Source organism: Hyperolius riggenbachi, chromosome 5, assembly GCF_040937935.1.
Source record: "Hyperolius riggenbachi isolate aHypRig1 chromosome 5, aHypRig1.pri, whole genome shotgun sequence".
NCBI classification, from domain to species: domain Eukaryota; kingdom Metazoa; phylum Chordata; class Amphibia; order Anura; family Hyperoliidae; genus Hyperolius; species Hyperolius riggenbachi.
This window is the reverse complement of record NC_090650.1, coordinates 93526299-93552493: the sequence shown is the minus strand read 5'-3', so window position 1 is coordinate 93552493 and position 26195 is coordinate 93526299. Positions and strand designations below refer to the sequence as shown.

Sequence of the window (26195 nt, the reverse complement as noted above, 5' to 3'; positions counted from 1 at the left end):
ATTTACATATCTATCACCTGACCAAACTGATCACATGCTTCTCCATGAGTTGTTCTAGACAGGACCAGCACTAGGAAGCCTATTTATGATGGAGATCTTACTATGCTATCAGCACCATGGCTATCTTCACTCCAAAATTTCTATGAAATATGATTTATGTGTTAGTCTCCCTTTCCTATTTGTTGTGGATGCAATACTTGACTGAAAGGTGAATATGTTGAAAAGTATACTGACATAAACCATCGCTATTAAGTTTTGTAAACAATGTTCTATAAAAAGTCTGCAATTATTTACTGTAACTTGTCATTCTAATGTCTATTACACAGTATGACACAGGTAACCATTTAAACAAATAAATTAAGATATAAATATAAAAATATATAGTTAAATAAATATAAAAAGATCATAATAATAATAAAAAGATTCCTAAATAACATACAAATATGAACCTCCTGTTTTCAATAAATAATGGAATTTTAGACAGTAATAGAGGTTAGATGGTGACAGGATCGAGGTCAATTGAGGATATCAGATTTGTGTTTGTGTAATAGGAATATGCCTGCCTAAATTTATAAAATATTGGTTTTGGATAAAAATATATATAAATAAATATACTAATAAAAAGATTCCTGGAAAATAACATAAAAATATAAACGTCCTGTTTTAAATAAATAATGGAATGGTAGGCAGTAATAAAGGTTAGATGTTCGTATCAAGGCCAATTGAGGATATCAGATTTGAGTTTGTGTAATAGGAATATGCCTGCCTAAATTTAAAAAAAATATTGGTTTTGTTTAAAAATATATATTTAAATAAATATACTAATAAAAACATAATACAAAGATTCCTAAAATAACATACATATATAAATCTCCAGTTTAAATAAATAATGGAATGGTAGACAGTAATCGAGGTTAGATGTTGACAGGATCAAGGCAAATTGAGGATGTCAGATTTGTGCTTGTGTAATGGCAATATGCCTGCCTGAAAATACAAAAAATGATTTCATATTGCGCTTCTAATCTATGTGGTTCTATATATAGAACAACTGTAGACCACTACACAGTAGTGAAGATAAACCTGAGTGTTCAGTTATGGTTTTTCAAGCTGTGCTCGACAGCCCGGGTTGTCTTCTGCATGTAGTCTTTGAATGATTGCAGAATGATGTAAATTGTCATTTTTTTGGTCCACGGATCGCTTGATTGTAAATCCTCAGATTTCTTTCCATGGGTTTTCTCTTTCTCTTCGCTGGGATTGTTTTCCATCTAGAAGACAATGTAAGAATTAACTAGGGTTTCCAAAGCGAGACAGGTAAAAAGGGCGTAAGGGCAACAAACTGCTGTAGACAGGTGGAGATCTATAAACCTGACTCCTCTCAGGCAAGTTGGGTGTGGTTGCGCTCTTTTTTGAAAAGAGGAACTGGATGGGCTTAGAGTTAGCTATTCCACGTAAGACCCAGGAGGTATACCCCTCCAAAGGAGGGTGAACGGCACAAGGAGAAAAGAGGCGCCCAGCGTATTATAAAAGTTAAAACCAGTTAAAAAGAAAAACATTGAGGTGGCTATCCTCAAATGAAGACACAATCACACAATTACTTTTAATGTTCACTGACGTGTTTCATAGTACTGTACCCACTTCATCAGGCCTAATAAAAGTGCCTAGACAGTGCTAAGAGCCAAGATTTGACACCTCTTGTGAAAGTGTTTGGGCACTTTTATTTGGCAAGCCACCTCAATTTTTTTCTTTTTAACCTCCTTGGCGGTATAATTAATTCTGATTCTAGGGTCTAAAGGTGGTACAATTTTTTCATGTGCTTTTAGACCTTAAAATAACGAAAAAATCATACCAGCAGAGAGTCTGCTTCAGCCCCAGCACTTACTCACCTCCCTGGGCTCCAGCACTGCAGTTTTCCCTCTGTCCTCCAGGTGGTGTTGTAACCCTAAAGTGAGATTTACAGCCGTCCTCATGACGATAGACGGGGATCTCACCAGGGGGGAGAAGAGCCTCAGAGGAGTGGAAGAAGGATGGTTGCCGATGTCGGGATCACCCGGGAGGTGAGTTGAAATGCCCACTGCGCGCATTGCCCTGCATAGAGCCTCCGGGGGCTACCCTGAGTGTAAGTCGGGGTTACCGCTCTGAGCTGCGGTTTTCCACCCTGACCGTAGGTCAGGGTTACTGCCAAGGAGGTTAACTGGTTTTAACTTAGTTTTATCATACACTTGGCACCTCTTTTCCCCTTGTGCCATTTAGGTTGGAGTTCCACTTTATCATAGACACAAGAACTAATCCAGATACAGGGGAATTTGTAAATGACAGTGAACTGTAATAGCATGAACTTTACTACAGTGAATCAGTGAAGGGTGAACGTTAAATGAATCTGAAATTTTCCCCTCTGTAGACCCCACAGCATTAAACTTCTATAAAGTAAAAAAAAAAATACCTCAGATATGACGAGACGTTAAGCATGTCTGCACTAAATTTCCTTGTTGGGTACTATTTTGTTTAAAGTGAAAGTCACATGTTCTAGAAATGATGCGTACCTTTTTCACGGTTTCTGTCAGATCGGATGTCTTCAATTGTAAGAATTCCACTTTCTGCCTTTTGCCTTCAAAAGATTCCTTTAAAAATGTCAGGTATGGTTGGAACCTGTCCAGATCCCGGTGAATCTCGTGCAGACATTTTTGCTGCAAGAAGAGAGAATTATTAAGTAAAGATGAACTTTCACACAACCGAAACACATATTTTTCCTTAAATTGTAGTTTGAGTGTTTTAATATACTAAAACTATTGTGTAAAGTTAACAGTATGCACAAGTGTAATCCTGAATTAAGACCACCACCCTTGTCAAGTGTTGTCAGAGGATTCAATAATAAATTATGTAAAGAATCCACCTTCTTCAGCGGTAAACGTAGTGAGTGGGGCTGTAGCTGTATACATTCTGTGCTGATGCTAATCTCCCAACATGCATTTTGTTCAATACTAGTTGGCATAGTCACATGATCTAGAGCTTAGTTCGAGATTTTTAGCTAATTTCAGAGTAAAATAGAAGGGGAATGACTGAAAAAAAAATCTAAGTAACTCATGCTGGTAATATTTACCAATATTTTACTATGATCTTACCTCTCCCTACTCTTACACAGAACCCTTCGTAGGTGGTGCCTAAGGTTTAACCTGCCCCCTGATGGCAGAGCCGGATTAAGGCTAAATGGGGCCCTAAGCAAAGTAACTGATTTGGGCCCCCCATCATGTCGTAATAGAATCAGAAGATGCAGCTGCACAGCAACATGCCGCCCACACCGGGGCAGCCGAGCTACTGGTTGCTATGGGCAACAGCCAGCTTTCCTCTGTGGGTGCACAATGCAGGGAATAGCAGCGGCAAAATGCAGAGTGAAAGATGAATGGCTGGGACATTTGCACTCAGGGGCTGGGGCACCCCTGTGAAGAGGGTGCCAGATATCACACCAGCACTTTCCCCCTGCATCTTCAGCCTGGCAATAGCAGAAAGCTCTGGACACTGCCAAACCGGAAGCCGTTCCCCAGACAGAATTACATAACCACCCTCACCACTGAACAACCGAATTCCTCCCAAATTAGACAGCCACCATGCAGCCTCCATCCCAGTGAATACAATAGTCCAGCAGAGAAGGCAGCCGCAGCGGGGGAGAATGACAGCATCAGATGACTCGCATTCACCTATTGCGATCCAAGCAATAGAGGTCCCGTCATCCGGAGCCCATCTGTCTCCTCTAGAGTGCTGCCGCTCTGTTACTACTACTATTACTACTTCCTACTTCCTGTCTGATCTGAGAATTAGGAAGTTCAGAGCGAGCGGCTGTACTGTAGAAGAGACAGATGGGTTTCAGATGACGGGATCTCTATCGCTTGGATCATGGATAGGTGAGTGAGCGTTTGCCATCTGCTGCTATCATTCTTGCTGCAGCTGTGGTTCTCTGTGGTAAGGGAGGGAGCAGTGGGCAGCGGCAGAGAGCACAGTAGCAGGAGGGGGACCTAGGAGGAGAGCCTGGCTCTGAAGGCAATCAGCAGCACATGGCATCTATTGACAAGACAAGACAAAAAACAATTATATCGCGCTTTTCTCCTGGCGGACTCAAAGAGCCAGAGCTGCAGCCACTATGACGCGCCCTATAGGCAGTAGCAGTGTTAGAGAGACTTGTCTAAGGTCTCCTACTGAATAGGTGCTGGCTTACTGAACAGGCAGAGCCGAGATTCGAACCCTGGTCTCCTGTGTCAGGGGCAGAGCCCTTAAATGGACTCCGAGCAGTGCCTGTGGGTATGCCTTTAAGCATACCCACAACTAATTAATTACATCCTCACACCTACCAGCATGATGTTTTTAATTATATCCCCCTGGGTTCCTTATATTTCATTGCATTGTGCTGAATCGAGCTGCCGACTTTGGAGAAAAGTCGTCCTGTGTAATACAATTTACCTATGGAAAGATGCATATCATTTTGAAGCTCTCTTTCTCCTCTTTCCAATGATAGATAAATTGCCACCCTACGCCTTTTAGTTTTCGCTATTTTCGCGATCCAAATTGCCGTGGCTTCGATCGCGAAAATAGCGAAAACTAAAAGGCATAGGACAGCAGTTTATATATAATTGGAAAGAGGAGAAAGAGAGCTTTAAAATGATATGCATCTTTCCATAGTTACTGCACTGCTCAGAGTCCCTTTAACCATTATACCATCCAGCCACCGCTGACAGCTTGGCGAGGGCTGGTTTATGTGCTGATGGGGCCCGTCTGACTCGGAATGGGGCCCCAAGTGACTGCTTTTGTTGCCTGGTCGGTAATCCGGCCCTGCCTGATGGTACCTAACCCTTAACCCCCTCCAGAGGGCACCTAACCTTAACCCCCTTCCGATTGGGCACCTGACCTTAACCCTCCCAGTTGAGCAACAAAGCTTACTCCTCGACCACTTGTTTAAAAGGGCACCCGCTATTTGTAGTTTTGTGCCTGCTATTTGCAGCCACGATTCGCATAGCAGATGGCCCCAGCGCCCGCTATTATATAAAGATGCGTCTTGTGCCATTTTTTAACGCTCCCTCAGATAGTAGTTTCCTATTGCCTCTGCATCTATAAGCTTTTTTTTAAAGATATTTGCCAGTAGGGATGGTAACTCAGATGCAAATAATTTCGATTTGATTCAGCACTATGCAAATTTTGTATGCAAATGTATGCAGTTTGAACTTAAACCAATCAAATTCTTCTGAGGTAAAATTTGATTGGTCCATTTTCAAGCTACATAAATTTGGATCTAATATTTGCATAACAATGCATCAACTCGGAAATATTTGCATCTCATTGACCATCTCAGGTCAGGCGTTTTAATTTGAATGACTCTTACATGGTAATTTCCGTGTATGACATTCATACCTTGTCAAAATCCTTGCTCAGGCATGGAGATCCAGTTGTGATTTCAGGAATTTTCATCTCCTTTTTCAAGGTACGTTCCATACTGTTGCCGCATAGATTGGGGGTTGCACAGAGCTGCAAGGGTGAGAGAGTACTAATATAAATAACTTAATTCTAAAGTGACATACTAATATACATAGCTTTATAAAATTATATATTAAAAAAACAGTTGGATTGTGAGAAATGATATGCACTGAAGACAAATGCAGTACTCATTTCCAATATGCAAATAGCTGCACGGGCATTATAAAAACAAAGCAAAGAATGGCAACTCTTGCACGTGAATCATTGCTTTAAGTCGCTGGGCAATGTGCAATTTTCAAGAAGATACAAATATGTCAGCCTCCATATTTCTCTGTCTTCAGGTGTGCTTTAAAGTACAGAGCTGTCAGGAGAAAGACAGTTGCTTCCCCAGCAAAGAGCTGTGACCTGACCCTGCCCATCTCCTTCTTCTGTTTCCTCCTGTGGAGCACAGGAAGAGGATGGGCAGAGTCAGCAGGTGTTGACAGGAAATGGCTGTCTGGTGCCTGTGGGTGGGTGATAATGGGATAGGAGGGGTTTTGACAGAACACACTGTTGTTCGGACCAGTTAAGCAGTACTTCACATTCACACAGGAAAATAGAACAGCAAGTGCAAACCTAGACAGCTAAGTAATACTAAATTCATAATGCAGAAATGGTTTCCGTGCAGCACTATATGCATTGCAAATTATGATATATATTACTCAATATGCATTTAAACAGAAGTATGAATGATAACTGATGATTTTTCCTGCAGTCCTTATTTAGATCGCAGTTTGCCCTTTACAGTAAATTCCGAAGTAAAAATTTTTACTCTTTGTAAATGAAAGTGAAATTGTTGCACAGCGTGGAGTGTAAGCATTATGAGCACAGCACACAAGTATGCGGCCAATCTCTGACTTTGTCTTCTGGGAATCTGTCTGTAATAATAACCAGAAATCAGTTATGAAGTATCATAACTACACAGACTCTGACGCAGGAAGTACACTGAGCTGGCTTTATACCCCAAGGGATGCAGAGGAGAATATTATGTAGAGAGAAATGAATAAGGTTACCGGCAAGAATGCTGAGTGAAACCAGAGATGATTTCAGGGCTGACTGGAAAGTTCTCACTGACCAGCTGACACTAAGCCCTGCCAATACATGTTTTGGTGTTTTTCTCAGCCAATTGGTATGCTTGGTGTAACAATGGGCTTTCCTTATGATGTCTGGAGTGTGCTCATGTCAGTTAATAGTTGCTCTGCCTCTTCCCTTGCACAACATAAATGTTGCCACGTGTTGGTACTTGCAGGCCTCCTGTACCTCTATCCAGGGCTGCCATCATAAGTATCTGGACCCCGTACTGGGAAGACCTACTGGACCTCCTTCACTCCCCTCCCTCTGTATTTAAAGGATACCCGAGGTGATTTGTGACATGATGAGATAGTCATGTGTATGTACAGTGCCTAGCACACAAATAACTATGCTATGTTCCTTTTTTTCTTTCTCTGTCTGAAAGAGTTAAACATCAGGTATGTAAGTGGCTGACTCAGTAGTGACTCAAACAGGAAGTGATTACAGTGTAACCCTCACTGATAAGAAATTACAACTATAAAACACTTTCCTGGCAGAAAATGGTTTCTGAGAGCAGGGAAGAGATGAAAAGGGTCAACAGTTTATAGATTTTACCTCTGGCATACTTCATTGAATGTGTCATTGAGCAAAAATAATAAAACAGTCAAAACTTAAAAAGTAGACTTAAACATAAACTAAAACTGTGGATTATCTTAAAAAGTCATTTTTAGGAGACGGAAGATAGATACAATCGTTTATTTCATTAGTTTATTTTCGCCTCGGGTATCCTTTAATATGAAGCCCCTATATTTAAGGTGTTCGCTGGAGTTCAGCTAAGTACTGTGACACATGTAATTCTATGGGAGTACCTCACTGCAAAGCTTGAGCTGCGCTTGCAAATTACAAACATGCTGCATGTAACATTTTCTTAGCGATTGCGATGCGATTCTCATTCACTGAAATGAGAATGGAAACGCACAAGCATGGCAATATCACAAAAATTCAAATTTTTCAAAATAGGCCAGCCGAGGCGAATACAGCCACGCGCTGTGACAGACTTGCAGCTGGGGCCCATGTTTGTGGGATTGTTCACTGGGCCCCAGACTCACTCGGGTCCCACCTGTGATGCCCTGAAGGCCTGCCTGTATCCAATTTCTCTGGACCAGAGATCGGGCCGTACACAAAGTAAAAGCTTATGGCTAAGTTCACAGTGGGAGCTGCATTGCATTCCCTGTACAAACAGGAACACAATGCAATGGATGGAAAAGTTGCATGGAACGTAATGCATGCTTTGCGTCACATACAGTGAACCATACAAATAATGAAAGTCTGCTTCACTGCCATTTTAACTATGCATTCTTCTTTAATACACTGCATGCTCCATGTAAGAATACCAGTGTCCATTGGATCGTATCGCACCAGATGCACTGAAGGTCGCAAAGACAATTGCCGTGTAATGCTGCATGTTAAAATGTCACTTCGGTGCTGCTGCTCTGCCTTTAATACAAAGTCTCTGGCCCAGAATGAGCATGCAGATCAGATGCTATGACTCTGGTCTGACTCCACTGGCTTGCATGCTTGTTACAGGTGTGTGACTCAAATACAGCTAAAGCCTGAAGCTCAGCAGGGCAGCCAGGCAACTGGCATTGCTTATAAGTGAATGAATAAGGCAACTCTTACATCAGGTGCCCTTTAGGATTACAAAAACAGTCTCCAAACTTTGTAAAATACCCAGGTCCCATTGTTCCTTTCTGTGTTTGCAGTCAGAGCAGCCAGCAAGTCGCCCTCAAAACAAAACACTACATTTTCATTTTGTGATATTTAATAATTACTTGTCATATTGCAGTTGAGCTGAAAGACACCCACCTCTTTGTACAGGATCCTAGCTTCATCAGTTATCAGTTCGGCTAGCTTGAAGGCACTGTTGGACGTTTCATCCGCAGAGTCTTCCTTGGTTATCGGTGCGGGGATCACAGATTTTATTGTGCATGCTACTAGCAACAATGCTAAAAGCTGAATGGATGCTGAGTGGAAACCTGGAGAAATAAATGTTTTCCTTGTCAGAAATAAAATTCACAGACTGCTACTTCGTGGTTTCTCTAGCATGTAAAGGTAGGGGCTCATCCAAACGGGCGTCTGAACCTGCCGCCCGGCGTCCCGCTCAAATGCTTTTCTGCAAGCGAACAGAAAAGCATTTGCCAATTTCCAGGGGCACCTACCATTGTTTGTAGTTTTTTGACCCCCGCAGAGGGCTTGGTGATCTTGGAAGCCAGGAAAAAATGACAACGGCAAAAATTACTATTGAGTATTTACGCAGACGATGGTAAACAACCACACCAGCGTTGTCCATTCATAAGCTACGAGCTCTGCAGCCGTCAATTAGCGACCGTGTGAACCGGCCATTAAGAATCAGATCTGCAGGCCGGTGCTAGTGTCCTGGATCATTCCATGGTTTAATCCTCATCTTTATGTGTTATGTTGTGTTATGTGTGCCTTCTTAAAACTGAAGGTTTTAGCAATAATTCAGGTTGGAGTGAGTATTTGATGTCTCCCTTCATTGTTGTCCCTGTAGGCTATATATGTTTGGTATAGCTGAAGAATATTACAGCTGAGTTTTTCCACCTCTAGTATGCCATCATTACTGAAAAATAGTTATACAAGGTCAAGGATATAATTGTCTCTTAAAGTGACTCAACTGACTTCTCTGACATCCCAAAAGCTAGTATAAGCAAATAGCGAGTATCCCGCTGTGGTGGAAGGAAGCAGCGCAAGGGTCTTTCTGCTCATAAATTGAATGGAAATGACCTGATGGGGCATGGACTTTATTTGAACCAGAATTACAGAAATATACAGGCTGCCACTGCAGACTACCTGCTCAGATAGCAGGTGCACAGTTGTTTTGCTGATCCTCTGCCTCTATTGCCTTATAAGCTACTCAGTCAGAATGCGTAATTGTTTTTTTTTTTTTACTACAACAAAAAGCATTGCAGCAAACAGCTGGTATTTAAATAAAGAGGATAGCATCCATGTTTTTCTTAAACCAGGCTGTCTTTAATTGCCTTTCCCTTCCCTTGTGCATTCCCTCTTCATCGCCTATCACATTTTTTTGGAACTGGAGAAAAATGCTTTTTCAACATTTGATCTGTTGCTATGTTTAAGAACAATTGTGATTCTAGTACTTGTATTTAGTATCGAGTTTGCATCTCCAGAGTACAGTACAGTATTCACAAATATGTTTCATCAAATCAGTGATCGTCAACTACAATTAGCTTCACTTTACAACCTTAATTTAACATAGTAAACCTGTAGACTGCTATTGCCTCCCTACCTTTCTGAGAATGAAAGTTTCCTTTTTTAAAATGACTTTTTTAACACAGTACAACACTCTACTCTGTCTTTTTTAAAATGCATACCTTGTGGAGTCAACAGTTTCTATATCTGGAACAAGTATGCTCACCCCTGACATCATCACTAACTGAATACTTGTTCCAGATCCATGCCTCAGTAGATGAGTACAACAATAGACAAGCATCTATAATCTCTTGGTGTAATCTTCTTTTCATCCAACTGTTAGTTACAAACTATCGTGCCAGCTCATGGTGAACCAAAAATCCTAGGAGTGTGTAAGAGGCTACAAAGGACCAAAAAGCCCTCCTACTAAAATGCTATGCAAAACAAAAGTTTGCCTTCTTAAAACAGAAGGTATTTGCGATAATTCAGGTTGGATTAAGCATATGATGTCTCCCACAATGCTTCACTGCTGAATATGCAAATCATCTTTTGTTGTCCCTGTAAGCTAACCACACCTCCAGAACTGCTGGAATGCAATGATGTGCCAGTTTGTTAATTGTACAGAGCCACAATAATCCAACATGCATACAGATTGTTTCGGACTGATTGATCCTCACCAGTGCATGGCATGGATTAATGTGGCTCTATGGGGTAGGAATTGAAACATCCAGAGTTACAGACTACCCAGCAAGCTCATGGTGAACCAGAACTAGAGGTTTGTAAGGGGCTACAAAGGACCAAAAAGCCCTCTTCCTAAAATGTCCACAAGACAAGTAACTAGAGAAAGCCCAGCTTGAAGTCTGACCCAAGGAACACTGTAACTAGCATATAGCCATAAACAGCTCTAGAGATTGCCGCTAGACAACACAGCACAGCTGCCAATCATAGTACTCACATCATTACAGCTTTGAAATCATAGATTAGCTGAACTGTGAACCAAAAACTATAAACACAAAAGAGAAGCATAACAATTTTTCTCATACGTCTATGCAATGTATTCTAAATAGTTTCCTCTATAATAATAATAGTCATAATAATTACTGTGCAAAGTTGCTGTCCAGGAAAGTGAAACCTTCTCAGTACAGTGCCTGGTATGCAATACATCCTCCTACAGAAGCTTATTCATACTAGCATCTAATGTCAGTGCATGTGAGCTCTTATCTCTTCTGCTGTGTGTCACTTACTTGTCACAATCATCCCGCCTGTTTTTTTCTGGGCTGTTTTTTCAGTGGCCACTGAAAGAGCTCAAGAGTACTCTGTTTGTGAGTGAGTGAGTGATCTCCATGCTGCCTCAGCTTGTTTTTATTGAGCGAAATGGGGAAAGTCCTGCAAAGAGGAACAGCCCACAAAATTCTCTTAAGCAACTGCATTTACATTTTAGAATTTTAGATCCTTTATCTCCTCGTGAAGATATTAAAAAAGGCAAAAAATTCTTGAAAATTTCCCATATCTCTTTGTGGCCCATATCGTATTCGTTTTTCTCGTCAGTTTTCTGACCCAGTCATGAATGAAATAGGGTTCTCTGTGTGTTATAAGAAATAAGGTAAGTTTATTAGATATGAAAGACAACAGCATACATGGCAGACTGCATGCAAGAGTCAGCATGGTGAATAGAAAGCAGGTTAAAACAACCAGAGCCGCTTTGGGTCCACCTGGAGTCGGACCTTCTGACCCCACTCACCATGAAAGGGATTACATGGGCTAGGAAAATTGATACACCAGTAATAAATGCTAAATCCCCAGTTACGGTCCCCTCTCTTGCTATTTGGACAGCGGTACGGTTTAAATTTAAGCTCTAGTCCCCCGCCTCCTTGCTGACAAATCTTTTTGGCAACTTTGACTTTTATCCAGGTTACTCATGGGCTGCTTTTTAATGGTGGTCCCATCATAAGTTCATCACGGTGACCAGATTTGCTAGAGCATTTAAAATCATGACCAACCGATACTCTATCAATAACTATTATCCATCCCCCCCTCAAGAGTACTTCCATTTTTTGGGAACCTTTAAAGTATCATATGGTTTGTTGGCATATACTCCCCTTGAGATTATTTGCAGGGACAGACATCTTGATAGGGGCTTAATATGCCTCCTATACTCCACCCTAAATAGCCCTGTTGGGTCAGAGAAGCCTCAATTTATTAAAAAATGGGAGGAAGACCTTGGGAGATCACTGTCGGATAAGAGATAGGCGTACTGTTGCCCAAAAAAATAGTATGTGCTACTCCAAATTAGAAACTTCTATTACGCTTTTGCAATGGGACTACTATACTCCAGCCAATCTTCATAAACTAGATTCTACTAGATCCCAGAACTGCTATATTAGCTGCAGCTCCACGGGCTCCACCATGTGGCACTTCTGGTGAGCCTGTCCAAGGGTTTGCACACAAATGGTTCTCTCCCATCAAATCTACAACACCGCGCTCATAGACTCCTTCAACGTGTGGCCTCATCTGCAAAGCGGGTTATAGCTCGCAACTGGAATACTCCTCATCTACCCTTCGAAGATCTCTCCACATTACTCTCCGAAATTATGCTAGCAACCCATATCACTGATAAAATGACTGACAACATGAGAGTATTCCCCATCACATGGTCGACTTGGATCACATGACTGGAGAATAGTGGCTTATCCCATATTGTGCACACTTTCTAATACATATTGTACTTTCCTTCCACTATGTAATCTTCTACTAATGGATTGCTGCGTATATATGCTCTTTGTTTTGTTTGATGTGAGACTGTTTTTCGCTGAACTTCAGTACTGCAAGAAGCTTTTGAAATTTGATTACTGTTGTAGTATTAAACTATAGCCCCTGCGTGGCTTTTATTGGCGTTTTGTCCTAAAGTTTATCAATACTTCAATAATAATTTTGAAACTAAAACAACCAGAGTCACTTTGAAAACCGTTGATTAATGCTATGCAGTGAGGTATACATACTAAATTGCAATGACTAGACAAGCTTGAGCCAGCAGAAATACCTCACACACATGCATACCCTATACACAGAGCTCTAACCCAGGGACGGAGCAAGACCAAGTTGCGCCTGGGGCAAGGTCAGGTTTAGGCGCCTAAAGGTCAGGTTTTGGCGCCTAAACTGCCATTCATTTTGCCGCCTTTTTAAGAATTCAACAAACTGCGCCTGGGGCAAGATACCCGCTCGCCCCCCCTAGATCCGCCCCTGCTCTAACCAGCACATGTACAGTGCAGCTTAGCAACAGCTAACCATAAACCAGTCCCTACAGAGAGAATTAGAAATGACACCATACTTGGAAAATCCCCCAAACTCTCAAGAGTGGCAAATCCTGAGTCTACAGACTGAATCCGAAGACATAACAACAAAAGTTGTTTAGGTGATACCTTTAACCACTTCGGGACCGGCTGCCTAACCCCCCTTAAGGACCAGGGCATTTTGCGGTGGAGGGGGGCGCATTTGGTGGGGGTCAGGCGGCCGGATCCAGTCTGTGGCTGGCTGGGCAGTGCCCCCTCCATGGTGGCAAGGGTCCCCCTTTATGCCAGCGGCAATCACTCAACTTCCAGGCTCCAGCGATGAGCAGCAGTAGCCCCCTTCTTCTCCAGCCGGCATCACCGCTCCAAATGACGCTCAGGTCAGGTCGTGGCTTGATGACGTCATCAAGCCGGGACCCGGCGCTAACGTCAGACGGAGCAGAGATGCCGGACAGAGCAGAGGGGGGCGCCGATCGTTGCTGGAACAGCAGGGAGGTGAGTGGATCCTCTTCTTTTCCCCCCTGCCGCCGCAGCCGCTGTCAAAGTAAACACTACGATCCGATGGCGATCGTAGTGATCACGTGATCAGCAGCCATATGGGCCAACTGCAGCCCTCCTGGCCAATTTATGTGGACCTTGAAAGCTTCAAATAGGCATCATTGTAAGTCGTGAAAAAAATGACAGCACACTGCCTTCCCCTCCAGAGGAGCACACCCGGTGACAGTGTTTCTGGTTGAAACATTGTTAGTTTGAGCATAGGTGCAGCAAAAATCCAAGGGACTCCTCAGTGAAATAAGCATGGGGCCACTCCTAGCATTCATATCCCTATTTGAGTGGCTGGTAAAAGACAAACACATGCAAAAGCCCCCCCCACCTCCTTCCACACATACACACTGCACAATAGAGCAAAGTAATATTTACCTGCTCCAGTGATGCTTCAGGTTTCTTCTGTTCTTCTCATCAGTTGCACGCTCTGTGCTTCCATACCTCCAGCTTCTGATCACGTGACAAGCATTTGGAGCCAGAGGCATAAAGCATAGAGCATGTAGACCAGAGGAGATTAGAAGGAATGCTGCAGTAGGTAAATATTAAATGGCTCCACTACAATACTCTTTAGAAGGAGGAGGGGCAGTCACAATAATTACACCACTTAGTTTGTTTCAATAAATGTTAAATCTTAATATACAACTTGGCCCTCAACTCAGACTGTTTAAGATATTGGCTCCTTTTGTGATTTAATTTGACATCCCTGCATTAGAGGGTGAGAGAAAACTCTATAGTGACAATTGCTGCACACCGTGTCACAGCATGCCATAGACTGAGAGGAGCATAAATGAACTGTAAACCTAATAATGTCCACAAACCGCTTACCCATTGTAACCCTATCCCACCCTACCTCCCGGGACTCACATAGTATATAGCATATATGACCCCCCCCCCCCCCCCCCCAGCGCGAATTCATGGCTTCCGTTATACATATGTTCTGGACCTGCCCTAAGGCAGCTTTTCTCTGGGATAGGATGCACTCTCTTGTGCAAATTGATCTGGGGCTCCCTGTTCCTAAAGACCCTAAGCTGTTTCTTTTAGGCATTAAACCACAAGACTTGCAATATTCTCAGCATAAACTGATTCAGTTTATCGCCCTTGCGACTAAACTACATATAACCATGTATTTGGCTATAAACTGATTTACAATATAAAGAAGTAATTCATAAAATGAATTATCTAATGCAATGTGAGCGGCTTAATGCAAGAATTGCAGATACCTTTGATCACTTCTGCAAGGTTTGGCAGATTTGGTTATATATAACTTGCTCTAGGAGTGTTGCTAATCTGATTTACTGATTTGGAGAGACCTTCATGTTACCTAGAACCACTTTAATACCATCTTATATTTTGCTGTCTTAAAGAATACTCCTGCGTTGTGCACAGACGCCTTCAGATGATGCTTCCGATGATACTTCCTCATACCTTAACTTCCTATAGATACTTGTGTACTGGGCTATTGGGAACCTTAGTGGTCTCCCTCCCTTTTTTGGAGTTTAATAATATAGGTACATTCAAATGTTATGCTTTTGTTGTCTTTCTGCTCTATACCTGTTAACATTTACAGAATGTTAATTTTGATGAATAACTGTAATATTGGCTAAAATATTTGCTTCTATTACTGTGATTAATGTTGTGATTGTTCATTTTCCTTTTGTAAATTTCAATAAAAGTCTTTGAAACCAAAACTCCCAGCAAGCAAAAAATTGTTCAAAATAATGACTTTTTAGCTACTTTTTAATACTTTTTCATTTGCTAAGTGGAGAAAAATTATTTTTTTTAGAAAATATAAAAACTCAGTAGAAAAATGTATATTTGCAGAGTAGAGGACAGTTTCCATGATTCAGGGCTTTTTAAATGAGTTTGCACCCATAGAGGACAGCAGTGTTTTGGATCATGTTTAAATTTGGTTTCTGCTTTACATGGCACAGTTTTGACTTGCGCATGCAGCAATGAACTGTATTTGCAGACACAAAGTTTTGGAAGTGTACCTGAGGCCATGCATTGATTTCGGCTACAGAATCATGCCTGATTTTAATGCTGGGCCACCTGTTGGCCTGAAGACCATGGCCATCAAGGACTCGTTTTTGAACGTAACCCTTCTGTACAAAGATTTCTCTAGGTTCTCAGAATCTTTTAAGGATATTATGTACTATAGACAGTGAAATCTCAACATTCTTTGAGAGAGGCATGTGGAACGCGCCTGCACATGCACAGATGGCCGCAACCACAGATATGGTCTGTGATCTTACAGAGGGGCTATCAGCGGACAGGAGGGCAGCGGAACAGCAATGAGGGACCACATAGACTGCTAGTGGCTAGAAGAAGCCCCAGGTAAGTAAAACTTCACTTTACTTTTCAGCTTGGATATCATTTAACCTCCTTGCCGGTTCAATTCCTCCGGCAAGGAGGCAGCGCTGGAGGTTTTTTTTAGTTTTTTTTTTTTTTAAATCATGTAGCGAGCCGAGGGCTCGCTACATGATAGCCGCTGAGCGGCGGCATCCCCCCACCCACTCCAATCGCCTTCGGCGATCAGAGTATGCAGGAAATCCCGTTGAGAACGGGATTTCCTGCAGGGCTTCCCCGGTCGCCATGGCGACGGGGCAGGATGACATCACCGACGTCATGGACGTCGGGACGTCATAGGGAATCCCGATCCGCCCCTCAACGCTGCCTGGCACTGATTGGCCAGGCAGCGCAGGGGTCTGGCGCGGGGGGGGAGCGGCTCGGCGGATTGCGGCGGATCGGCGGCGAGGATCGGAAGTTACAAGCAGCTAGCAAAGTGCTAGCTGCTTGTAACAAAAAAAAAATTATGCAAATCGGCCCAGCGGGGCCTGAGCAATCCTCCTGCGCAGGTTACCCCGAAACTGAGTTCGGGATAACCGGCAAGGAGGTTAAAGAGAATATTTGCATATTTGGCAGTGATGCATCCTGGGAAACCATACTTGCTCACATAAAGCTGCATGATTGCAAATACCTTCTGTTTTACTTTCACATGTTATATTTAAAATAGGAAAGATGTTGACTTTGATAAATTGTTTAGCACTTCAGAAGGAATACTTTTGAATCTATGAACTTGCTACTTAAGCTCCTACAAGCTAGATCAGCCTTTCTCAACTTTTTTTATTCTGGAGGAACCCTGCAAATAACTTTTGGATCTCGAGGAACCCCTGCAAACAATGTTTTGATCTCGAGGAACACCTGCATTTATTTTGCAGGAAGCATGGTCTTTAAAAGTAGATGTGGCTGTTTATTTCACTACTCCCTATTACACTGCCACTCATTATACTGTCTCCTGAGCCTCCAATTTAGTGCTTCATGTTACAGTACCACCTATTATAATGTGCTCTATTATACTTCCCCCACGATAGGGGAAAATGCCAAGGAACCCCTGCAGATTGCTCAAGGAACCCTGGGGTTCCAGGGAACCCTGGTTGAGAAAGCCTGAGCTAGATTATCAAATTTAATTTGTCTTGCATCCTGTAAGCTGAGAGTGATATACATTGGATGCAATTATTATTCATTACTGTGGATAGAAGTAGTACACAATTCTAGCCACTAGGCAGCAGTGGTGTACAAGTTTAATTACGTTTTCACAGCAAAGGAAACCCTTTCATTGAATTACAGTTAAACCCATTATTTGGAACTCAGGCAAGTCTCAACTAACTATGCCTGAGGTGGAAAAGTGGGGGCAGTACTTTTGCAAAGAAGCAGGAAAAAGGGCACGTGCGGCAAGTCGACTAAATGGGGGCCGCCATAGGCACCAATACAAAATAGCTTTTTTTGGCGCCACAGCGGAAATTTGACTGCCTGCTATATTTACGGGCTTTGTGGGCGCTCAAATGCCGCTATTATGCAGCTCCTATGGTGGCTTCCATTTAGTCCCTTTGGTCCACTTTTTACTGCTCTGTACATTATAGTGCAGTAGATGTATAGACAGGCCAGGGCACGGGGCAGTGCAGGCAGTTGGTACACAGTGTGTGGTCGCACTCATTCACCATTAATTCGGTGGGTGGGGGGGGGGGGGGAGTGCTATTTTCATCCGGTTGCTATGTTCAACTGACAAACACACAATTCAGTTCCTGCCTGTGACGGATTTTGGGGCTCTTGCTGTACTATGTTAGGAAGAAAGGAGGTATCTTTGATGCCTGGAGCTTCATAAGTAGGGATGGCCAGTTCCAAGGTGATGCAGGATACGCAAATGTTATAAAATGAAATATTAAAATGTATGCAGCTTAAAAATTGACCCATCGAATATTGCCAAGGTGGCACTGTTAGTAGATGTTAACTGCTTGCTGCTCTATTTTAACATTTTACCTGCCTTTTTGTTTGTTTTTATGTGAGCTGCAGCTCCACTTTGCTTTTTTCCTCCACCAATGCAGAGCGGCGCAGGGAGCGCTTGATATTTACCTGATCTGGATGCACCGCTGAGCGACTCTGTAATGCTGACATCATCTTGCAGGTCCCGATCATATGATATGACATAGGACCAGAAGGAGAAGGTCAGCATTACAGAGCCGATCTCCTCTTTCACCACTGAGTGGCGCTGTAATGCTGACCTCCTCCTTCAGATCCTGATCACATGTCAGATCATGTGGTCAGGACCTGGAGGATGATATCGACAAAACAGTGCCACTCGGTGGTGGAAGAGGAAAGCCGATCCCACAAGGGTAGTGCGATTCCTGTGTCAGGATCAGGTGAATATAAAGTGCTCCTGGTGCCACTCTGCATTGGGTCGCATTAGGCAGCATAAAGGGGAACTTCAGCCTAAACACACATACTGTCATTAAGTTACATTAGTTATGTTAATTAGAATAGATAGGTAATATAATCTCTTACCCACCCCGTTTTAAAAGAACAGGCAAATGTTTGTGATTCATGGGGGCTGCCATCTTTGTCATGGGGGCAGCCATCTTTTTGGTTGAAAGGAGGTGATAAGAAGCAGGAGACACAGTTCCAACTGTCCTGTGTCCTGATTACCCCTCCCAGCTGCACACGCTAGGCTTCAAATGTCAAATTCAAAATGTAAAAAAAAAAAAAATTGCACCAAAACAGCAGATGGAGAACAACAACATCAGAAATCCCATCATGCTTTGCACAGCATTAGGGGAAAAATGCCCGGGCAGTTTTTTTCTGTGCAGCTAAAAATGAGGCTTGTTTAAGAGAAAAAAAGTTCTGATGCTGTGAAACAGTTAAAGAAACACCAGGCCTTTCCAGTGCTGCTGAGTCAATTTTTAGTCTGGAGGTTCACTTTAAGGATCAGTAATATAACTCCAGGGGCCATATGCAATTCACTTTTTCACCTGAGTTTTCTCCAACGTGATATTTTTACAACTTACGATAAAATGCCTTTTAAGCCACCAGCAAGCAAACAAATACTCAAAATAATTTTTGCAGTCATTTTTTACTTACATTTTGGTACTTTTTCCATTGCAACGTTTTAACCACTTGATGACCCACCCTTTACCCCCCCTTAAGGACCAGCGCTGTTTTGAGTGATCTGTGCTGGGTGGGCTGTGCAGCCCCCAGCACAGATCAGCGTGCAGGCAGAGAGATCAGATTGCCCCCCTTTTTTCCCCCCTATGGGGATGATGTGCAGGGGGGGTCTGATCTCTCCTGCCTGCGTGTGGCTGGCGGGGGGTGCACCTCAAAGCCCCCCTCCGCGGCGAAATCCTCCCCCTCCCTCTCCTACCTGCCCCCCCCCCCCCCCCCCCCCCCCCCGGCGATCGAGGCTGCACAGGACGCTATCCGTCCTGTGCAGCCAGTGACAGGACGTCCCCTGTCACATGGCGGCGATCCCCGGCCGCTGATTGGCCGGGGATCGCGGATCTGCCTTACGGCGCTGCTGCGCAGCAGCGCCGTACAATGTAAACAAAGCGGATTATTTCCGCTTGTGTTTACATTTAGCCTGCGAGCCGCCATCGGCGGCCCGCAGGCTATTCACGGAGCCCCCCGCCGTGATTTGACAGGAAGCAGCCGCTCGCGCGAGCGGCTGCTTCCTGATTAATCAGCCTGCAGCTGGCGACGTAGTACTGCGTCGCTGGTCCTGCAGCTGCCACTTTGCCGACGCACGGTATAAGCGTGCGGTCGGCAAGTGGTTAAAAAGTTATTTTAAATTGAAGATGAAAAATTATCTCCTGGGAGAAAACTCAGGTGAAAAAGTGAATTGCATATGGCCCCAAGTGTTTTTGACTGAAGACCTATTCCTAAGGCTGGACGCACACCAGTCCCTGCTATATTGTGGGCGCTTTTTCATTTTTCCATTGTGTTTATCGTTTGCAATTTCAGCATGTGAACTTGTGTTTTCATTTGTAATTTTTTGTTTTTCAGCAATATACAATAGAATTAGAAAATGCAATATTTGGAAAAAAGCTTCAGAGAAAAACACAAAAAAGGACATGGCGGCAGACATGTGAGGGCTCACCTAAGAATGTTACATAGTTACATAGTTACATAGTTATTTTGGTTGAAAAAAGACATACGTCCATCGAGTTCAACCAGTATAAAGTACAACACCAGCCTGCTCCCTCACATATCCCTGTTGATCCAGAGGAAGGCGAAAAACCCTTACAAGGCATGGTCCAATTAGCCCCAAAAGGGAAAAATTCCTTCCCGACTCCAGATGGCAATCAGATAAAATCCCTGGATCAACATCATTAGGCATTACCTAGTAAGTGTAGCCATGGATGTCTTTTAACGCAAGGAAAGCATCTAAGCCCCCTTTAAATGCAGGTATAGAGTTTGCCATAACGACTTCCTGTGGCAATGGATTCCACATCTTAATCACTCTTACTGTAAATAAATGGCTAAAATGTTTTTCCTCCATGCGCAGATCATGTCCTCTAGTCCTTTGAGAAGGCCTAGGGACAAAAAGCTCATCCGCCAAGCTATTATATTGCCCTCTGATGTATTTATACATGTTAATTAGATCCCCTCTAAGGCGTCTTTTCTCTAGACTAAATAAACCCAGTTTATCTAACCTTTCTTGGTAAGTGAGACCTTCCATCCCACGTATCAATTTTGTTGCTTGTCTCTGCACCTGCTCTAAAACTGCAATATCTTTTTATCTCCATGTCTTTGGAGGTTTATGATGACCTATTATTCTGATGGTTTTATTATATATATCTGTAGAGATATGCTTCTCGATGCCCTTTTACATTGCCGTGTCACTGTTATATTTCTCTCTGCGGCACTGGGCGCCGCTTTTTTATGCTATAAGTACATTTTTGTGCTGAACTTGTTGACACCCATGTACATACTATTATGTGTTGTCTTCTTTGTTTACTGTACCTTGAAATAATTGAAAAGAAATAAGCTTTAAAAAATAAAAATGTGTTTTCCTACTTTTTATTACCCATTCAGTTATATTTGCTTTTGTGCACAAGCAATATTGTCTGTCCACAAATTACAAATTCCCAAAATACAGTTTATCTGCTCTGAAAGCTGCCATTGCATTTTATTGCATAGCTGCTGTATTCGTATATTAAAATCTATCTAGTGATCACTTCTCAGCTCAGTACAGCTCAGTTTCAGCAGTTTGCTAATGTTTGCTAAATGTATCTGACAAAGAAATGAAAACAAAAGAACATGTTATCACCTCTTCCGATCCAGCCAGAAGCTGTCCACTGAAGCAAGGAGCTTCCCACTGAAGAACCATGTGCTGTATTTAAAGGGAACCAGAGATGAACGATTCACACAAAATAAACATATCAGTTGATAGCTTGTAAAGAATAAATGCTCTACCCGATAATTTTGCCACTCTGGTGTGCCTTTTTGAGTGCTTTTTATCCATTATTGCTCCAGGAAATATCCAATATGGCCGTCGGCTCATATCCCTTCTGCTTCCAGGTTATGAGGTGTTCTGGATGTGCTGTCTAGCCTCTATGAGACTATAGACAAGCAGGGCTGCTGCTGCAGCATTTCATCTGTGTGCTTTCAACTTCATATTCTGGTATGCTGTGTGGCTGCCTGTAGGAAGTGTCTCTCATAGTAATGAAACTGCATACAGTAGATAATAATGATGACTGGCTGCATAAACAGAGCACACAGACCACACAGCCACACTTGTCTGTTTCAGAGATTTTTCCTGCAGCAGAAGCCCCTCCCATGTCATCAGAGCTCTCAGTATGTAAAGCAGGAAATCTGATCCAGGAGGGGGGAGGCTTAGGCTTGAAAAGACTCCACAAAAGAGTGACTCAGCTATAATGATTTCAGGTCAAACCTCGACTGACTCAGTCAGGAATTCTTATCACAGCTGATTATAGACAGATTAAGCAGAGAAGATTTAAACTAAAAGCAGAGTAGGTGTTTACTGTCATGTTCCCACTGATAAATGTAATAAAATACATGAGGGTGCTTCATCTCTGGTTCTCTTTAACTGTTTGAATGCTGTTCTGCTACAATTTTTTGTGGCAGTAGATTTTATGCTGTAAATAATGTTTTAGAGCAGAGAGGAAAGGCTGAGTTTCATACCACTTTAATTAACTGAGCTACACACTTTTGAGGAGCTTGCTGTTCGGAATAGTTGGACGGTTGTGTGGTGTGTATATATGCGTGGGTAGTGTACATATGCGTGTGTGTTTATATCAGTGTGATTGGAGGTTTGGATACTTGTGTGTATGGGGAGAGGGCACTCCACAATGTGTTTTTATATTATGCAATTTTTATTGTCAGTAATATTGTTTTTACACTAAGCGTTAGTTGAGCGGCCTAGTGCTTTGTTCTTGTTTAGATGCTCTTTCTGTACCAACTTATTTTACTGACCTTTTACCAATTAACACGATTAGTTATGTTCCATTGTGTTTCTATTTAGAATCACAAAACGTTTCCACTTTTATTCAGTATATCTTTTGTGCCAACTTTCTTATAGTGTGTTTCTTGCATCAAATTACTTTTGTTTTTATATATATTCAGGGGTATAGCTAAGGGTGGGCAAGAGGGGACATATGTCTTGGCAATTTAGGGGCTCTCAGTGGCTGCCTGCCACCGCTGGCAGCATATCTATCATGATGCACAGAATTAACAATTATCCTGCAGCCTCTTCCACCCTGCCCCACCAGAGATACCAGATACAGCAGTGGAGGAGAGCATGCCTGGCTGGGACTGGGAGGAACCCCCGCCCTGCTTGAAAGATGCCAGATCCCACTGGAGAAAGTGAGCTGAGGAGAATGTGTGGCTGGCAGGGAGAGCAGCTGGGAGTGTGGACAGCTCTGTCTACCCATGTAAAGGAAAGCTACTGGGCATGCATAGCCATTAGTTCCGGGTCAAAGGTCTTGACTAGACTGTCTGGAGGGCACAGGCAGTCAGAAGAGGGCATTACAAGCACCGCAGGCCTAACCATGTGGAAGGGTGCGCTAAACCCGTCTTTGTCCCCGAGCACTGTAAAACCCCAGCTACGCCTCTGTATACATTTTACACAACTTCTTACTAACTTTTTGTATATTTTTATATCTGGGACAATATCTGGCTACATGCAGTATACACATATGGAACAGGGGTAAGGGTGATTGTTATAGACCTCCCTCTTTCACTGCTCATTAAATCAGTAGTATTAATTATGTGTGTGTGAATTAACCCGCGTCAAGTACTTTTTTTATTTTAATGTTTTTGCAGGATCATGTATGTTTTCTGAAGTCTCCAATATCTCCAACCCAAATTATTATAGCAAATGAAACCTACATTGTTTCAGTTTGAACAATACGTACAGTGATGACACCAGGGATAGTCTCCAGTTATCAGTTTCATACAGAAGCGGGTCACACTACAGGAAAAAAATCAGTTAGAAAAGCAGTAAACATTACAGTGTAAAAACTGAATTTTTTTTCTATGTTGATAGAAAAAGAGTCTGGGAACCCCCTACCTTCCACTGCCATTTGGAATTTTAATCTTCACAGTGTCAGAGAAGTCTCTGTTTGTGTAGAACAATGTGCCATTTTTCTGTCAAGTCAACGGCCAAATACTATGGAATAATCAACTTCTTTCACAGGCTGAATAACTAATAACATAGATTCCAGGCCTAAACTGGAGAAGATGAGGTTTCCCATCTAGCCCTTTAGCCAGGGGCAGTTTTTAATGGTTTTGACTAGTGTAAAGTGAATTTTAAGATATTTCCTCTGTCATCAGCTCGTCTGATTGGATTTCTCAGCTCTGGATTTAACATACATTGGTGGATCTTGACCTGATATTGCCAGTTAGACTGCAAATCAGTTGGGGAATAGCATTCGGTTTATTACCTTGCACTGGTCGATCCTGATCAGATTCCTGCATTCATCTGGTTGCGAATTGATCAAAACAGTGCACTGCAAGCTTTCTACGGATCAATTCAAGCTGCCACACCTGGTCATGTCTTTTTAATCAGTAAAAAACTGTCTGAAATCAATAATAGTATATCAATTGAGATTGGGGGGGAGGGGGGAAGGGTCAGTAGATGGTCAGTAGATAGATATGAAATGTGACAGAAAATTGATCACACGGATCTCCATCGCCAAGACGACTATCTATCACAAAAACAATACAATTTTAAATACTTATGTACACATTCATGTAAAATGTACATTTGTCCGAGAATAGAATGCACTGTAAATGACTCTATTCTACCTACAGTTGGTATTATCATTCTGTTTAATTAGTAGACATCTTAATGGGTAGTTCTCATAGTTTGTATCATCTTTCCAAAAGATCTCCCTGGAAAGGACCTATGCAAAGATGTGGGTCTGCCTCAATACTTGCATGCCACTATTCTGGAATTTAAACTGTCCATTTTTGAAAATAAAGGAAATCCTGAAAATCTTCTGTGAGGATCTGGACCATTTCAAAACCTGTCAGAGGTTCAGAGTTCTCAGTAATTTAGGATTATATTGTCAGGCTTATGAGATATCAGTTCACAGCTCAGTCCTATGCCTCAATCCAACACCATCTTCTTCACCTTATGTGGCGCGTCCCCGCTTGAACGGGAGGTGAGGAAACAACACCTGCCTAACTTTGGTTACACCCAGGCTTCGTAGGTGGAAGGTATAGGAGCTGGACGTAGAGTAAACTAGATAACTCACCAGAACCTAACAGGAGACAAGTGTAAGTCCAATAACAATCCGAGGTCATACACGCAAGACCAGAAATATTGAGATACACAAGAAGCAGGCAATATCAGGGTCAAGCAATCCAAGGTCGGTCCAGGCAGAGTTGAAAGAGTAATCAAGTTTCAGGCAGAGGTCGGTACAGGCGGCAATCAAAGAGTGATCAGATTCCAGGCAAAGGTCAGTACAGGCAGCGATCGGAGAGAGAGATCGGTTTCCAGGCAAGGTCGGTACACAGTTAATCCAATAATAATATAAATCTCGCACCCAGGAAAAGCACCCAGCCAAAGCTATCACGGGCAATGACAGAGAGCACTCAGCAGGTTTAAATACTTCATGCAACCAATCAGTAGCCGGCCACATCCACACAGGAGCCAATCGCACGCATGCCAACAATCCTGTTCAAGTGTCAGCTGAGAGAGGGATCAGCTGACAGAAGCATCAATACATGTCAGCTGACTGCCATCAAAATATCCTGGCTTTGTGTCAGCATCAGCTGTCAAAACAAAACACCCTGCCTAAGTGTCATCTGACTACCCTGTCAGCTGACACTACCTCTCTCGCTGCCTCAGACCATACTGTGGCAGAGGGGAGCAAAGCACCCGCCCACCACTACGCGCACAATGATCCTCTTAGTGCGCATCACTAGCGGAGAATGGCTGCCGACACCCGGAAATGGAGGACCCGGCGCGACTTTCGTCTGAAGTGGGCGCATCGCAGGAATCTCCAGGTGAGTTCCTAACATATATATTTTTTTGTGATACCATGACAATGTTTTGCAGTTCGAAAAAAAGTTCAAAGCTTTATTTGCACAAATTCAAAAATATTCCTTATTAAAAACAAGACAATTCAATTGGTCAATTTGCAAGAAGATCACAGATGTAGTCTAAGCACATCGACAACCACATCCTCATGAGGTCAATACTGTTACAAATTCTGGCTTGGAGTGGTAAACAAAATACTTTTCTAGATTGGTCTTTCTGCTAGATGCATCACGAATCCTTGTTGCGCCAGTGTGAGATGGTACTGGACAACATTTGGTTAGTACAGATGGTCCACTATATTAATTTGCTAATAAACTGAGCCTCTTTCTGAGGTTGTTTTAAGACTCAAGAAAAAATAAAAATCTTTTTAATGCTAATGGCCTGACGAAGGGCATAGGCCCGAAACGAACCAATGTAGTTGCCTAGAAAGTTTACCACTCGAGCCAAAAATTTGTAACAAAAGTGTTGACCTCATGAGGATGTGATTGTCGATGTGCTTAGACTAGTGGCGTAGCTAAGGAGCTGTGGGCCCCGATGCAAGTTTTATAATGGGGCCCCCCAAGCACTATCTATATAATAATTGATACGGCGCACCAAAACCTGCCAATGGCAACTACAGAGTCAGAGGTGCAAGAAGGGGATGGGGAACAGTTTGTTACTGATTACTACTATTCAAAGTATCTATAGAAGTGATTATTATGAGCACAGGATCTATAGAGAGCTAATACTGTAGTTGAAGGAGGGCCCTTCGGAGGCCCCTCTGGCCCAAGGGCCTTGATGCTGTCGCA

At 42.7% G+C, this 26195-nt stretch overlaps 1 protein-coding gene across 1 annotated transcript; it reads right to left on the bottom strand.

The window, feature by feature from the left end:
• Positions 1-1088: 1088 nt before the first annotated feature.
• On the bottom strand, positions 1089-18081 carry IL6 (interleukin 6). Its single transcript, XM_068238270.1, has 5 exons — positions 17982-18081; positions 8374-8543; positions 5395-5508; positions 2541-2684; positions 1089-1265 (listed from the first exon to the last, which is right to left on the bottom strand). Exons 1-5 carry the CDS (start codon positions 18079-18081, stop codon positions 1089-1091), a joined length of 705 nt encoding a protein of 234 aa, XP_068094371.1.
• Between the last annotated feature and the right edge of the window lie 8114 nt (positions 18082-26195).